We start from the raw sequence: 18,135 nt of genomic DNA on the forward strand, positions 1-18,135 counted from the left end.
AATGAGTGTGGATCAATAAAATGGTTTAGTGCATCAACAAGTTGCAAAGGGCATGATTCGTCACCCTTTGTCTTGATGCCAATGCTGAGCAAATGAATGGTTTGCATGATTTGGTGCAGAACCACAGTACATGATAAAGCAGTTCAAAGGCCCCCATCTCTCATTTCTACAAGATTGTAACTGAGTTTCAATTAATTCAGAAATTCAGAGCATGGAAAGTTTACCTGCCACCACATACTTTATGCATTGGTTGATATACTGCAAAGTTTTAGCTTTCAATGTACATGGTACAAGATATTTTCACCAATCCACTTATTTTACAGTTTTGTTTGATGTATCAAAGATCTTGCTACAGAAATTGAGCAGCAGAGATCAATTCCTTCATGTTACTTACTGACGGTAGGATTCACAAGGCAAAGGCAGACCTCTCTCAGCTCATGGGGAATGACAATTTATTTCCTGTGTATTTTTCATGCCCATTGCATTATTTTGGTCTTCCAGTGAAAATAAAATAACGAAACAGCAACGTGCATTTGTACAGCATCTTTAATGTAAAATGAAATTAAGGCGCATCACAAATAAAAATAGACAGTGGTCGGAAGCACATCAGCAAGGTTGCGAACAGTCTGGTTCAGTCTCAGAGAGTTGACAGGGAGAGGGACTGAGTTTGTGGCAGAGACCAAAGACAATGGCTTCGATCTTCCCAGCATTTAGTTGGTGGAAATTTCTTCTCATCTAGTACTGGATGTCGGACAAGCAATGTGACAATTCAAGAGGCAGCTGAGCGGTCAAGAGTGTTGGTAGTGAAGTAGAGCTGGTTGCCGTTGGCGTACATGTGGAACCTGACATGTTTTCTGATGATGTCACCGAGTGGCAGCATGTAGATAAGAAACAGGAGGGGGCCAAGGATAGATTCTTGGGGGACTCCAGAGGTAACGATGCGGGAGCAGGAAGAGAAGCTATTGCAGATGATTCTCTGGCTACGACTGGGTAGATAAGAATGGAACCGTCGAGGACTGTCCCACCCAACTGGATGATGGAGGAGAGGCATTGGAGGAGGATGGTGTGGTCAATCGCTGCAGACAAGTCAAGAAGGATGAGGAGCGATAGTTTACCACGGTCCACAGTCACTGGAGATATCATTTGTTGCTTTGATAAGGGCCATTTCAGTACTGTGGCAGGGGCGGAAACCTGATTGGAGGTTCAAACATGGAGTTGCGGGAAAAATCGACCTGGATTTGGAAAGCAACAACACATTCAAGGACTTTGGCGAGGAAAGGGAGGTTGGAGATAGGGCAGTAGTTTGCAGGGGTGGGGTTTTTGAGGGGAGGGGTGATGACGGCAGATTTGAAGAGGAGGGAGGCAGTATCTGATAAGAGGGAACTGTTTATATCAGCTTACATGGGGGCCAGGAAGGGAAGTGGGGTGGTCAGCAGTTTTGAGGGAATAGGGTCGACGGAGCTGAAGATGGGTTTCATGGGCAAGATGAACTGAGAGAGGATATGTTAGGAGATAGGAGAGAAACTAGAGAAAGATGCGCATTCATGGCTAGGGTTTAAGGAAAGTTTGGCCTGGTGGGTAAGGAAAAAAAGGAGGGAGGCAGCTGAAGATGATCTCAATCTTAATGACCGAGAAGTCCATGAGCTCCTCGCACTAGTTGTTGGAGGTGGGGTTGGAGGAGACAGGGGAGAGGGGTTTATAGTGGAGAAGAGAAGCATTCCAGAATTATCCTGGAATAGTGAGCAGTTTTGGCAGAGGAGAGCAGGACTTTATGTGGTCCAGCCAGATCTGGCGATGCATGGCTAAATATCATAAACATTCAAGTCTGCATTCCTTGGACTTAAAGGAATGGAGATGAGGGCCATACCAGGGGGAACGACCAGGGCGAGAGAGATTAATGTTTTTAATCTCATAATACCCCTGTGAAGCGCATTGGGATGTTTCACTTCGTTAAAGGCACTATACAAATACGCATTGTTGTTTTAATGGGGACAAGGGCATCGAAGGTGGAAGTGAGGGTGTGATTGAGCAGATCTGTAGCTGAAGAAATGTTGTGGCAAATGGACGACCAACTGCTAGACAGTTGAGAATTTGAAAGTGCAGTGGTGAGTTGGGAGGGGGAAGGGGGATGTGGATGAAAAGGGATACAAGGAAGTGATCAGAGATGGCTTTATCTGTGAGTAGCACGATGAAAGTAGCAGGGCCACGTGAGATGGCGGCCATTAGTATGGGTAGGGGAGTTTATATGGAGGGTGGGATTGAGGGGGAGGATAGGAGGGTAGTGAACTCTGGAGAGAGGACATGATGAGTTGAGAAGGAGGTTGACATCACCAAGGATGAGAAGTCGTTCAGTGCAGAGGCTGAAGGAGGAAAGCAATGAAGATATCTTGGTGAGAAAGTTAATGTGGTTTTTGGGTGGGCAATAGAAAACGGGGATTTTAAGGTGAGCGGGATGGAACAAAGTGAGATGATGAAAGAAGGAGAAAGTACCAGAGGATTGAGGGACAGACCAAGGTGTAAATTGGTGGTAAGAGCCACATGGCTTGGGTGGTGCATGTAGTCAAAGGTGTAGCCAGGTAGGGAGGCATCATTAACTGTGAAGGTGTCATCACCCCTCAGCCAGGTTTCTGTCAAAGCCATGATATCGATGCAATCATCCACTATAAGTTCATGGACGGCAAGGGCCTTGTTCACAAGCAAACGGACATTCTGGAAGGGGCAGTGATAGCCAATCTGCCAGCAGAGTCCACAGGGTCAGCGCTGGGAGGAGTGAATGGAACGGGAAGGGGATTGGCAAGATTAGCTCCCAGCGGGTGTGCTCAATGAGAAGGTCGGCGAGAGAATAGGATAGAGCAGTTGAGGTTGCTGCTTGTAAGGATGCAGCTTACTGTGTCCAATGGTAAGAAAAGCATCGATAATAACAAAAGTACGGATAACTAATGGCGGGACTTTATATGTAACAGAATGGAAGATAATTACTTAATCAATATGACTACACCATAGTAGTTAAAGGAACGGTGTGCATAACCTCTCCTGCCCATGTGATGACAATGTTTGCATGTGGAAGTTGAACTTCTCTTAAAGAAAAAGGCTGCTCAAAGCTACACTAGGTAATTAACATTTTTCAAATGTTTTTTGTGAATTTACAGGTGTTCACAATTTCTAAGGAACTAGTCCCGAGGGTTCTTTCACGAATTGTAGAATCCGTTGCTGAAGAAATGAGTCGACTGATGCAGTGTGTTTCATCCTTCAGCAAAAATGGAGCATTGCAGGTATTGGAGCATTAGCCCAGTTTCATTCATTGACTTTCTTTAAGTTTACTTATGCATGCATAAGAAGAAAGAAATAATCAATGACTCAGAATGATTATTTAATGGTACCTCGGTATTAGTACATGTTTTAGTTCACTTGGCTTAGTTTTAAAGTTATTCACATTAGTTCATCACATGCACAGTCATTTCAGAAAAGGTTGTGTTAAGTTGCATTTTTTAGTGGATATCATTTTTAATTAGTGATATAAATTATATGTTATAGTATGGGAGCTGCTTCATTCAATCGTCAATTGCTTTATAATTTGTTGCTCTTGTCCCGAGGTAATACAATATAAATTTAGTAAGTAAATAAAACTAATAGGGTCAAATATATGTCTGGAAATGTAATAATCCAGCAATAAACGCAGTTGCAAATTTAGATTGAGATTGTTCTTGATACTCGAGTGTGATTTTTTTTGTTGCACGTACTGAAGTCAAACATTAAAGATTGCCAAGAGTTAAACCACGTCCCCGCCCCCATCCCTCAGAGATGGTTTCACTGTGGAGTGCCTTCCGTTCAGATGTGACTGGTTGATCCAAAATGAAACCAGAGTTCCTGCTTGTGGAGCTCTGTACTAGATGTGGAGCGAGAGGTATGTGTCTAAATGCAGTGGTGCAGCTATCGTGCACAGTGCACTTGCACACAGGTTTCACAACCCAAACTTCCGAAAGTCCATAGCATAATGCAACTGTACTGTTCTAGTTCTTTGAACAAGCCTTCATTAGTCCATTCGACTTTTGAATAATTTTGGATCACTTCATACAACATAATGTTTGCTTTTCTATATTCCTTCCCCCCCCCCTCCCCCCCCAATAAAATCCTATAGCCCATTCACCTGATAACAATTTTATAATATCAATGTCATGCAGTTTGAAATTCTAATGCACTATAATAGATTTCTGCGGCCTGGATTTTCCTCCACCAATTATGCCAGAAGGCACGGGGATATTGGGTGGCGAGGCCTACTGTCGCATTCCAGCCTAGGGACTTTATTTTCCTCTCCCATCAGCCGCCACTTCCCTGTCCGCCACATGTAAGTGAAAGCAGGGAGATGGGGGGTGTTGGCAAGCCATCTATTTTTCCCCACCCTCAGGCTGTTCTAGCTCCAACTCAAGAGACTGCTAGCAGAGGGGTAACAGTAGTCCCTGCACTATCATAGCAAGCTCCCTAATTTGATAGTTACAGGGTAAAGGGCCTGGTAGTGGCCACCTCTCCTTCCATTATGGCCCCATTACTTGTCCAAGACGTTCACTACAAACTGCGATGTGCTCTTCAGGGTTCTTTTGTCCCTTTAATTGTCTCTCTTGTTATTGTGTCAGCCTTGACTCAGTGGTTGTACTCTTTAGCACTTAATCTCTGTTAACACTTCAGTGCAGTTCTGAAGGAGTTATGCTCTGACGGAGGTGTACCATCTTTGAGTTGAGATGTTAAACCAAAGACCCCTTCTGGTCTCTCGGGTAGATGTAAAAGATCTCATGGCACTACTCAAAGAAGAGAACAAGATTCAACCAACATCCCTAAAGCATCGCTGTTTGTGGGATCTTGCCATGCACAAATTAGCTATTATCTTTCCTCCGATTACAACAGTGACTACACTTCAAAAGTACTTCATTGGCTGTGAAGCGTTTGGACTTTTCTGAGGATATTAAAGCTGCTTTATAAATTCTTTCTTTTTTTCCATCTATCTTGTTTTCTTTTGCCTGCTGCACCACATCTTCCTCCATGACAGCAGAAGGCTCCCCCTTGGTACTGAGATCCTGCTGGAAACCCACCCTGCAAAAATAATCCATTCCGCACCAGGAATTAGAGGAAAGCTCCAGGCTGCATCTCGGTGTACAACTGCATTGCCGAGAGTATGCAGAAACCAAGCGCAGGCAGCGGAAGGAGCGTGCGGCAAACCAGTCCCACCCACCCTTTCCTTCAATGACTGTCTGTCCCACCTGTGACAGAGACTGTAATTCCCGTATTGGACTGTTCAGTCACCTAAGAAATCACTTTTAGCGTGGAAGTAAGTCTTCCTCGATTTCGAGGGACTGCTTATGATGATGACACACACCACTTAATGTCAGTTCTGAACTGCCTGCAAAGCTTTATGCTCTTCTGTCCAACACAATCTACATTGCTAGTGGAAGGAGAAAGGGCATTACTGAATATTAATGGAATTGTATTCATTGAATATGGTCCAATTATGATCTTCTTTGAACTGGAACAGTTAATGGCTTTTGCATGTCTTTTTTTTATTTTCCAATTTTCTCCTCTCCTTCTCCTGAAAGCTGATTGCTGACAACTCTTTTGGCATCTCATCCTTTTGTCCATTATTCTTTTGTGACCTAGGTAAATAATATCAACAGGTTACTTTTCCTGTGCCATGTCATAGCTGAGCCTGATACAGTCCTCACCTGATGTCCAGATGTGCACCTTCCTGAAGGATCACTATATAGTGATCTGCAGCAGGAACTGTAGCTGATTATTCCCCATGTCCAAGAACACCAAGGCCAATTGTAGCACATCACTGCTGCCCCAAGGGACACAACAGAACAACAATGCCCACGATCTTCAGGTCTCTATGATCCTATACCACATTCAATATGGCGCATTTACTTGCTGAACCAAAGGACATGAATTGACTGACCTCACTCTTCTGCTTCAAACTTGCAGGAAACTAACCAACAATACCTTGGTCCAAAGATCACATGCTACAAGGTGTTCCCTTTTTCATGGGAACTCTTCACCAATGCCAAGACCTCACACAATCTTACAACTCGTTCTTTGCATCTCATGTGCATCCATACCTCAGGAATGTACACTTTCAAAATGCAATGTTCAGTTGAAATCCTTGTCAGACTCGCATCTTCCAAGCCCATAATAAAGTAATTCGCTGTAAATCACACATCTGCATCTAGGTCTGTGAGCTGCTTGTGCATCAGCTCTTTGAACTTCCAACCTCTGAAGACTGTTTTTCTGCTGGTACAGCAAGATGGCACTGTCTGAACCTGAGAAAGATCCTTCGGTCAAGCATAGGTGCTGAAGTCACATCTTCATTGACATGCCCAAGGAGCCCTGGTGGAGTCTGTTGTCCCACCTCAAGCGGTAATGGATGGTCTCAAATGCAAGCAGGCCTATCTTTGCATTCCTCTGGAATTTCTCCTTGTCCTCTAGTTCCCTGAAAGCATCCTGCGGAATGCACATCACTAGGGGAGATTGCAAATCACAGTAAAACACTAGTTATTTTGTAGTGTTTGGATCGCCCTTTTAATAGGCAATATAATGAAAACTACCTCATAACCCCAGTAGCAGTCACAGCAGCAAGTGTCCAATTAATCCTATAGTGGTTTTAACATAAAGCAGTGCAGTTCATGACAGAAATTACTGAGAGAAAAAAAACTTAGCAGTTCACATGTGGTCATGTTTTGGCTGGAAAACTGAAAGTGACAGTATTTCTGCATAGAATTGTAGTAAAAGCGTAATACAGGTATAAGCAGCAGGAGTGTTGGGAACCAGCAAAGCACATGTTTCTACAAGTCTTCGAAATGTGAGAAAGAAGTGGCCACAGTCTGGAGTTCAGACATTTCTGGTGTTTCTAAATAGAATGTTTATATATAAATAATTGAGAACAGGACCTTATTCTTCATACAAGTGCTTATCTCACTACATGTCAATCAGCAAAAAAAAAACTTATTTACTCATCAGAAATTAGAAACCGTAAGTGACGGTTCATGGCATCTGTTACCTTTGTATGTGTGGTCTTTGGTACAACAGCCCTCAAAAGATAAGATTGCCATATGCAAGCATTAAGATCTCTTGCCTTATCATCCAAAGAAGCAGCTCGGACTCAGTCATGGCTACATGGAGATGTTGCAAACACTGGACATCCAATTGATAGTGCTATATCAGTTTGAGCCAAGAATCACTTGTTCCTATTAGCAGGGGGGACTGTTAATACAATGCCCTATAATTTGTTGTCCCAAAGCAGCTAGCTTATGATTTGCAAGCCAGACATGGTTACCATTGTAGAGACTTGCGGCCTGAACAGTATCAGAGCTGCATATGTAGCAAGAATTTAGGAATGACTACACCTGTCAGAAGTGATAAGTTGAGATCGTTTATTCTGATGTCTGCCTCTTTTAGTGATTATAGTGAGAATGGAAGTCATTATCTGATCATATTTACAAGTATCAATTGCATTTTGAATTGGCAGTACTTCTGATCTCATATATATGTCTCAATCTTAAAGGTTTATAGTAGATTAATGAAAAGAAAGAACTTACATTTATATAACACCTTTCATGACCTCAGCACATCCCAAAGGACTTCCCAGCCAATGAAGTACTTTTGAAGTGTAGTCACTGTCATGTAATTGTAATATAGGAAAGGTGACAGATAATTTGTGCACAAACAACAATGAGATAATGACCAGATAATCTGTTTTTTTTTTTTGCTGATGTTGGTTGAGAGATAAATACTGACCAGGTAACCGGGAAGAGTGCCACTGCCAAAGCTAACACCTAATTAGCAAAAGCAATGAATTTGCCAATGAGCTTGATGCTGTACATCATTTACAGATATCGTTGGTTTAACAGTGTTGGAAGTGATGTTCAAAGGAAAGCATTTTAACTTGTATCGACGACAATAAATGCTTTTTACAAGATGGGTCAAATTAATGCCTAATATTAACCAATGTATATCGGGTTAAAGAAATTAGGAACAGATGGGATTTGAAAAATTGATATATATTTTTTTAAACTACGTATTGCTTTTCCTGTACCAATTAGTAGAGTGTAACAATTTCACTTTAGATTGAAACAAACATACACAAGACACTGAATAACTATAATCCTATATTATATTAACTTTGAATAAAATAATTTTTGTTGCGTTTTATTCATGCTGTTTTGTGCCTGTGTTGTTTCTAGTTGCAAACTTATTTTTGATTCCCTCTATTGAGGCCCACAGCTGGCTCTTCAAATACTGCCCTTGAACTGTCTATTAGACATGTGGAATTGACCATTAGAGGTGTGCAAGACCAGCTCTGCCCAACTTGCCCTCTAGTTTCCTTCCTTCCCTTCATTCCTCCCTATGAAGAAGCACCTGTCTTCCATTTTGTGCTATTTTGTTGGTGCAACTGAGATAGGGAACTCCCCTTGTGGGGAAATGCAGCTGCAAACTACATACTACCATTAAATGGTACAGTGCAAAGGCATCACATATGCTGCACCAACTTGATTCAATACTAGTTATCCATCCATTGACATGCTAACTCTTTTTCCATGGAAGATATATGGGCAGCCAGCACAAGACTATGTACTATTTGATTGATCCCTGATACAAGCATCTACGTAATGCAATATAAATTTGCCACTTTTGCCACATTGTTATGAAATAAACTAGATTGAAAGGTAAGGTTTAATCCTTTTTATCCAAGCTATGTATTCTAAGCATGAAGTTGTGGAACTTAACTTTGCTTTAAGCTTTAAAGTTGCTCTTCAAGGATCATGTGACATGCCTATGGAGAAGCTTTGTGATGACTGACGTGTCATGGCTGGTACTCAAAAAATATTACAAATACCAATTGTTAAATATACTTTTATTCTTGAAGGACGTTTATCACACACAAAGCAGTGACATTATTTGATATAATAATGCATCAACCATTTTAAGTGGGAGCCGAGGCTGTAAGGCTTGTTGTGAACACATTTGTAAACATGTGTTTCTTTCTTCAGGCCAAACTGGAAATTTGTGCTCTTAGAGACGCTGTTGCCTCATTCCTGACTCCTGACAGCAAGTAAGAAGGAACTTTAAGTCCTACTTTTTTCAGTTTGATTATTGCAACTTTCAACGGAGCCTTTAAAAAGTTAGTTCAATTAATTCTAAGATTATTTTTAATCGTTAGAACTACTTGCATCTCTTAGAATATTCATTCAACATCTACATGCAACCTGACTCCATCATCAAACAGGTTAAATAAAACACTTCACGCACTGTCCTTTTTAAGAGTTTGATGGTATACATTCTGGTGAGGTGATTCTCCCACTTGTGTGCTGCTTAAGGTCTCTGTTTATAGTTGCACTAGAGCATCAGCAATTTAAAGGGACAGCATCTCAAGTAATCTACTGTTTGCTGCCAGAATTATTTGTTCAAGAGGAGCTGGACTACATTCAAAGAACAAAGATGATCACATTTAGAGCAGGCAATCTAACATATTGGCCAAAATATGATAAATTCTTACAATAATTGTAAACAAACTGCCCCCTTGAGAGAATTTGTTCAACTGCATATTATACAATGGATGTTCATTAAGGAAGATTCTTGAATAAGAATTCTGCAGAAACCCATTATCAGTATATTTTTGTCCAGCACAGTCTTTTTTTTTAAAAAAAGCAACAATTGCCAAATTAGTATGTCAGAATGTTACGTGCTATCTGACCTCATTTAGACAGTGATTTCCATATTTAATGGATATTGTTCCTTTTTAAATGATTTTTGAATCTCTTGTCTTAAAAGCTGTATTTATTTTATGGTTATTTTCCCAAAGATTTTGAACTAAGTTCTGTGTAAATCTATCTCTTTCTTTAGTTACAGCTTCAAACAGGCCCTTGAACCACTGCCCCAACTTCCCAACGGAGCAGATAAAAAGTAAGTTGCTCAGATGATTCTGTAGTCTGTTGTACTTTGAAATTCACCCTGGAGAACTTAGCTAAGTGTTTAAAATATGGCAGTTGGTTGGTGTTTGAGAATGTCTAGCAGCCACGCAGCGATCAAGAGGTCGCGCAGGCCACTCTCAGGCTGTAATGCTGGAAAAGATACCGTGCATCGCAGCCGTGCAGCAAATTTAAAGGGACTACGCACCTAAAACAAAAATTAGAAGGAATATTGATGCTGTCATGATATTGGTGTTGCATCCTCCATTCCAGACATACGTGGTTTAAAATTGTCGAAGCGATCATGTGCTTGAACATTTGTGTGTCCTTCTGTGCATGCACGCTGTCGCCAAGGTCCGGCCACACATGCGCAGTATCTCACAGTTGCAGCTGCAGTGCAGTGTGCGCCACGCTTTGTTCAGCTCCGATGGTCAAGGCTCAGGGAAAGATTGGATCGAGAGGGAGAGAGAGGAAAGAGAGATGGGAATCGGAGCGAGAAAGGCAGAGGGAGGGAGGGATGTGAGGGAGGGGGATCGGGGAGAGAAGGGGAAGAGAGTGAGGGAGGGGGATCGGGGAGAGAAGGGGGAAGCGAGTGAGGGAGGGGGATCGGGGAGAGAAGGGGGAAGCGAGTGAGGGAGGGGGATCAGAGAGAGAAGGGGAGAGAGTGAGGGAGGGGGATCGGAGAGAGAAGGGGAGAGAGTGAGGGTGGGGGATCGGAGAGAGAAGGGGTAAGAGAGTGAGGGAGGGGGATTGGAGAGAAGGGGGAGAGAGTGAGGGAGAGGGATCGGGGAGAGTGAGGGAGAGGGATCGGGGAGAGAGTGAGGGAGAGGGATCGGAGAGGAGGGGGAGAGAATGAGGGAGAGGGATCGGAGAGGAGGGGGAGAGAATGAGGGAGAGGGATCGGAGAGGAGGGGGAGAGAGTGAGGGAGAGGGATCGGAGAGAAGGGGGAGAGAGTGAGGGAGAGGAATCGGAGAGGAGGGGGAGAGAGTGAGAATGGGGGATTGGAGAGAAGGCGGAGAGAGTGAGAGAGGCAGTATTGGAGTGAGAGGGATGGAAATCAGAGAGAGAGAGAGACGGGGGGATCGGAGAGAGGTTGAATCTCGTTACAATTGGTACAGTTTGGAAGTAATACATTAGAGAAAGTTTCATAACCTGTTGATTTTGAGAAGTTTCATCAGAATTAAGGGAGAAACTCCTTTTTGGATTTTCTTACAGAACCTATTGCTGGTTAAATGGTCAAAAGAACTGATAAAGAAACATGTTCCTCATTAATAGTTATCAGGTGATACAGTTTATAAATCTCTGAAAAGTGGTAGGCTCTCCTATTAGATATCCTGAATTGCAAATAATGGCTGTAATTTTCCAATCAATAAACAGGTAGGTTTGGAGTGTAGGGGCAATTGAATTGTTAAAAACCTGATCCCACCTCCAGCTCGCCCACTTCCGGTTTTGCTGGAGACGGGATAGGGGCGCGGGCAGCCAACCTGCTGCCAGGGGGCGTTACCTCAATTTAAATATTGTAATGAGGCTAGAAGCCTGTATTTACCCCGATCATTTTGTGTTTAACTGCCTGGGGATGGGTTTCACCAAATTTGTGAAACCCGGCAGGTAAACACAAACGGGGACTGCTGCATTCAGAAGGTAAGTGGAGGTAAGAGAAAACGTTTCTAGGACACCCTCAAAGTCTCCTTGATGAAGTGCAACTTCCCCACCGACCCCTGGGAATTCCTGGCCAGTAAGTGAAGGAAGAGCATCCGGGAGGGCGCTAAGCACCTCGAGTCTCGTCGGCGAGAGTATGCAGAAAACAAGTGCAGGCAGTGGAAGGAGCGTGCAGCAAACCAGTCCCACCCACCCACCCTTTCCCTCAACGACTGTCTGTCCCACCTGTGACAGAGACTGTCATTCCTGTATTGGACTGTTCAGCCACCTGAGAACTCACTTTGAGTGGAAGCAAGTCTTCCTCAATTTCGAGGGACTGCCTATGATAGATTTATACACACCTCCTGAATAATTGTCTCTACCTAGCCCACCTCCCCATGATCAGAGAACCCCCCCGGTCCCTGGCTCTAAGCCCCGCTGATCCTTGGCTCGCCTTCACCCCTGTGATTTCCGATTTCCCTACCCCCTTCCACGATCCCCGCTTGCCTGCCGATCACCCGCTATCGCCTGCTAATCCTGCAACCCCTCCCCAGGTCATAGCCTCAATCTATGCCCTCTATATCGTGCCGAGACTAGGGTCTTGGCGAATCGAATAACTAGGGCTGCAGAGAGGGCTTTAAACTTATTAGTGGGGGTGGGGGTTCAGATTAGCAGAAATTTTAAAAGTCAAAGAATAAGGAGAATGCAATACAACAGGGTAGAACTGGGGGAAATGAAAACCAGTGCATGACAGCATTCATAACAAAATAGATGAGTTGGCGGCACAAATAGATACAAATAGATATGATCTGTTAACCATTGCAGAGACATTATTGCAAGGTGACCAAGGCTGGGAGCTAAATATTTGGGTATTTGACAATCCGGAAGGACAGACAGAAAGGAAAAGGAGGTGAGATAGCTCTGTTACTAAAGGATGAGATCAGTGCGTTAGTGAGAAACGATATTGACTCAGAAGATCAAGATGTTGAATCAGTTTGGGTGGAGATGAGGAATAATAAGGAGAAAAAGTCGCTGGTGGGCGTAGCCTATAGGCCCCTAACAGTAGCTACACTGTTAGACGCAGTATAAATCAAGAAATAATGGAGGCTTGTAAAAAAGGAACGGCAATAATCATGGGTGATTTTAACCTTCATCTTGATTCGACAAAGTAAATTGGCCAGGGTAGCCTTGAGGAAGAGTTCATTGAGCGTATCCAGGATAGTTTGCTTGAACAGTACGTTGTGGAACTAATCAGGGAGCAGGCTATCCTAGATCTGGTACTGTCTAATGAGAAAGGATTAATAAACAATCTCCTAGTAAAGGATCCTCTAAGAATGAGTGACCATAACATGGTTGAATTTAAAATTCAGTTGGAGGGTGAGAAAGTTGGATCTCAAACCAGTGTTCTAAGTTTAAATAAAGGAGACTACAGAGACATGAAGGCAGAGTTGGCTAAAGTGGACTGGGAAAATAGATTAAAGTATGGGACGGTTGATGAGCAGTGGCAGACATTTAAGGAGATATTTCATAACTCTCAACAAAAATATATCCCAATGAGAAGGAAAGACTGCAAGAGAAGAGATAACCATCCGTGGCTTACTAAGGAAAAAAGGGATGGTATCAAATTGAAAACCAGGGCATACAATGTGGCCAGGACGAATGGGAGGCCAGAGGATTGGGAAACTTTTAAAAGCCAGCAAAGAACGAATAAAAAAATAATAAAGAAAGGGAAGATAGATTTTGAAAGTAAACTAGCACAAAATATAAAAACAGATAGTAAGAGTTTCTACAGGTACATAAAAAGGAAAAGAGTGGCTAAAGTAAATGTTGGTCCCCTAGAAGATGAAACTGGGGAACAGGGAAATGGCAGAAATGTTGAACAAATATTTTGTATCGGTCTTCACAGTAAAAGACACTAAAAACATCCCAATAGTAGATAATCAAGGGGTTATAGGGAGGGAGGAACTTAATACAATCATTATCACTAAATAAGTAGTACTCGGTAAAATAATGGGACTAAAGGCAGAAAAGTTCCCTGGACCTGATGGCTTGCATCCTTGGGTCCTAAACGAAGTGGCTGCAGAGATAATGGATGCATTGGTTGCAATCTACCAAAATTCCCTGGATTCTGGGGCAGTCCCAGCGGATTGGAAAACCGCAAATATAACGCCCCAATATAAAAAAAGGAGGCAGACAGAAAGCAAGAAACCTAACATCTGTCGTTGGGGAAAATACTGGAGTCCATTATTAAGGAAGCAGTAGCTGGACATTAGAAAAGCAAAATTCAATCAAGTAGAGTCAGCATGGTTTTATGAAAGGGAAATAATGTTTGACAAATTTGCTGGAGTTCTTTGAGGACGTAACACACAGGGTGGATTAGGGGGAATCAGTGGATGTGTATTTGAATGTCCAGAAGGCATTCGATAAGGTGCCACATAAAAGGTGACTGCACAAGATAAAAGTTTGCACGGTTGAGAAATATTCCTGTTATCAGCCACTGGGAAAGTCGTCGCTAGAGTCCTCCTCAACTGTCTTCTCCCTGTGGCCAAGGAACTCCTCCCGGAGTCACAGTGCGGATTTCGTCCCCTACGGGGCACAACGGACATGATTTTTGCAGCGCGACAGCTGCAGGAAAAATGTAGGGAGTAGCGCCAGCCCTTATACATGGCTAACTTCGACCTTACAAACATCTTCAACACTGTCAACCGCGAGGGTCTATGGAGCATCCTCCTCCGCTTCGGATGCCCCCAAATGTTCGTCACCATCCTCCGCCTGCTCCACGACAACATGCAGGCCGTGATCCTTACCAACGGGTCCATTACAGACCCAATCCACGCCCAGACCAGTGTCAAACAGGCTGCATCATCGCCCCAACCCTCTTCTAAATCTTCCTTGCTGCCATGCTCCATCTCACAGTCAACAACCTCCCCGCTGGAGTGGAACTAAACTACAGAACCAGTGCGAATCTGTTTAACCTTCGCTGTCTCCAGGCCAGATCCAAGACCACCCCAACCTCTGACGTCGAGCTACAGTACGCGGACGAGGCCTGCGGCTGAGCACATACAGAGGCTGAACTCCAGGACATAGTCGACGTTTTTACTGAGGCGTACGAAAGCATGGACCTTACACTAAACATCTGTAAGACAAAGATCCTCCACCAGCCTATCCTCGCTGCACAGCACTGCCCCCCAGTCATCAAGATCCACAGCGCGGCCCTGGACAAAGTGGACCATTTCCCATACCTCAGGAACCTCTTATCCACAAGAGTAGGCATTGACGACGAGATTCAACACTGCCTCCAGTGCGCCAGTGCAGCCTTCAGCCGCCTGAGAAAAAGACCAGACCCTCAAAACTGCCACCAAGCTCATGGTCTACAGGGCTGTAGTAATACCTGCCCTCCTGTATGGCTCAGAAACATGGACCATGTACAGCAGACAACTCAAGTCGCTGGAGAGATACCACCAACGATGCCTCCGCAAGATCCTACAAATTCCCTGGGAGGACAGGCGCAACAACATCAGCGTCCTCGGCCAGGCCAACATCCCCAGCATTGAAGCACTGACCACACTTGATCAGCTCCGTTGGGCAAGCCACATTCTTCGCATGCCTGTCACAAGACTCCCAAAGCAAGCGCTCTACTCGGAACTCCTTCACGGCAAACGAGCCAAAGGTGGGCAGAGGAACCGTTACAAGGACATCCTCAAAGCCTCCCTGATAAAGTGCAACATCCCCACTGACACCTGGGAGTCCCTGGCCAGAGACCGCCCTAAGTGGAGGCAGTGCATCCGGGAGGGCGCAGAGCACCTAGAGTCTCATCGCCGAGCGCAAGCAGAAATAAAACGCAGGCAGCGGATGGAGCGTACGGCAAACCAGTCCCACCCACCCCTTCCCTCAACGACTATCTACCCCAGCTGTGACAGAGTCTGTGGTTCTTGTATTGGACTGTTCAATCACCTAAGAACTCATGTTAAGAGTGGAAGCAAGTCTTCCTCGATTCCAAGGGACTGCCTATGATGATGATTAGTAAGGATAGAGGATTGGCTAACTAACATAGTTGGGATAAAAGGGTCACTTTCCGGTTAGCAAACAGTGACTAGTGGGGTGCCGCAGGTATCGGTGCTGGGGCTTCAACTTTTCACAATCTATATTAATGACTTGGATGCAATGTAGCCAAGTTTGCTGATACAAAGATGGGTGGGAAAGCAAATTGTGAGGAGGACAAAAAAATCTGCAAAGGGATATAGACAGGCTAAGTGAGTGGGTAAAAATTTGGCAGATGGAGTATAATGTGGAAAAATCCACTTTGGCAGAAATAATAGAAAAGCAAATTATAATTTAAATAGAGAAAAATTGCAAAGTGTTGCAGTACAGCGGGACCTGGGGGTCCTTGTGCATGAGACACAAAGTAAGTATGCAGGTACAGCAAGTAATCAGGAAGGCAAATGGAATGTTGGCCTTTATTGCAAGGAGGATAGAGTATAAAAGCAAGGAAGTCCTGCTACAACTATAGCCACACCAAGAGTACTACGTACAGTTTTGGTCTCCGTATTTAAGGAAGGATATACTTGCATTGGGGCCTATTCAGAAATGGTTCACTAGGTTGATTCCGGAGTTGAGGGGGTTGACGTATGAAGATAGGTTGAGTAGGTTGGGCCGATACACATTAGAGTTCAGAAGAATGAGAGGTGATCTTATCGAAACATATAATGAGGGGGCTCGACAAGGTGGATGCAGAGAGGATATTTCCACTCATAAGGGAAACCAAAACTAGGGGGCATAGTCTCAGAATAAGGGGCCATCTATTTCAAACTAAGATGAGGACGAGTTTCTTCTCTGAGGGTTGTAAATCTGGGGAATTCTCTGCCCTGAGAGCTGTGGAGGCTGGGCCATTGACTATATTTAAAGCGGAGATAGGCAGATTTTTGAGCAATAAGGGAATAAAGGGTATGGGGAGCAGGCAGGGAAGTGGAGCTGAGTCCGTGATCAGATCAGCCATGATCTTATTGAATGGCGGAGCAGGCTCAATGGGCCGTATGGCCTACTCCTGCTCCTATTTCTTATGTTCTTATGTACATGATGATGATCTTATATACACAATTTCCTGAACAAGCTCCAATCATTTTTAAGTTGCTTTTCCAGAAATAGGAAATCAAGGATTTTATGTTTGGGTTGTTTTATTGGATGAAAATAATTATAGCATCAATAATAAAACAAACTTGAATGAGATGAGTGCAGTAATTGTATCAATTAAATATACTATTAAAACCAAGATTAAGATTAATCACAATTTTAATTACTTATGATATTTATCTTTATTACCAGTTATTAAAATAAAATCTGATTGTCCATTTTATTTTATTATGGATTAGAAACTATTGTCCTTTTCATCATGATAGATTACTTGAAGAGCTGCTGAACAAGTTCAAGAGCAGCATGCACCTACAGCTCACCTGCTTTCAACCTTCCTCACGAGGCATGGTAAAGACATAAAATGAAAGGGTGCTAGAGATCTGTGGATTCTTTATTCAGCAAAACCACACATCAGAGCATGAGAAAATATAACCGTCTTCAAAAAGTGGTTCTACTTTCTGTATTTCTCTCAACAAATGAAATTCTTACTTAAAAAGGTTGAAATAAAATTTCAAAAAGGTTAATACTTGCGGTATATTAATAGCTTCATCGATATTCATCAAATACATTTTGAAAAGTTTAACTTTGTCAATGCAAACTTTGAATTAAATTGCATGTTATATTTCACATGGAAAAACAAATTAAAAGAGAGGATTAAAAGGCTTCAGATACAGAAGAGAATGTTGTCCTTGTTAGTTTTCATAGTTCTTCCTATATGAATTTGTTAGGCCTGTTTACATCAAAACACAGTATTTGTGCAATTCTTTACCATCATTAGGTTTAACCAGCAAGAATTATGAACACTGTTCAGCCTGTGTTACTTTAACTTCATGCATGAGGCTTAACTCGGGAGCTTTTTCTGCTAACTAATTTACATGTGTTCAAAATATGAAGCTAATGAATTAAGTCATTTATGTATTTCAACACTTATGTAATCAAAACTGTAAATAAATACAGTGCAACATTTTTGTTTAGTTTCAAATTTTTCCACCATTCTCTTCGAGTCTTCATGAAGAAAGTAGAATCATAACTTTTTAAGCATAAAATCATCAAACAAAGAGAGTAGACATCATTTAGCATTAGTATATTATAAAGTTAGCCCCACAACCTGCGAGAGCACAGCTCTGCGGGTCAGGCTATAAAAGACCTGGAACAGCATATGACTTCAATCTCCAGCGTGAGCTGCTCCAAGTATGCGATGATTTTGAGATGGGTGACGTCATCAAAACTCTGGTCGCCGTTTTGGTGCGTGGGCAGGAACATCGGCAGGGCCCAGGTACAGAGGAGTGGGAAGGTCGGGGCGGATGAGTGGCGAGTGTTTGTGGCGAGATGCGGTGAATGTTTGTAGCGGAGCGGCGAGAGATCGTGGCGGAGGTGCGACAAATAATGGTACGGGACGCAGTAGAGCCGAGGGCC

The 18,135-nt window shown here is 43.2% G+C and overlaps 1 protein-coding gene across 7 annotated transcripts in view; it reads left to right on the forward strand.

Moving 5' to 3' along the window:
• The window catches only part of exoc2 (exocyst complex component 2), a 329,764-nt gene extending 312,081 nt beyond the window's left edge, over positions 1-17,683 (forward strand). For all 7 annotated transcript variants that reach the window (XM_070880460.1, XM_070880458.1, XM_070880464.1 and 4 more), the window contains 4 exons: positions 3,150-3,272; positions 9,033-9,094; positions 9,886-9,945; positions 16,986-17,683. In XM_070880460.1, the coding sequence (XP_070736561.1) occupies positions 3,150-3,272; positions 9,033-9,094; positions 9,886-9,945; positions 16,986-17,079 (339 nt within the window). In that variant the 3' untranslated portion in view covers positions 17,080-17,683. The remainder of the gene's footprint in view (positions 1-3,149; positions 3,273-9,032; positions 9,095-9,885; positions 9,946-16,985) is intronic.
• Positions 17,684-18,135: the final 452 nt, after the last annotated feature.

Source organism: Pristiophorus japonicus, chromosome 5 (assembly GCF_044704955.1).
Source record: "Pristiophorus japonicus isolate sPriJap1 chromosome 5, sPriJap1.hap1, whole genome shotgun sequence".
Lineage (NCBI taxonomy): Eukaryota > Metazoa > Chordata > Chondrichthyes > Pristiophoridae > Pristiophorus > Pristiophorus japonicus.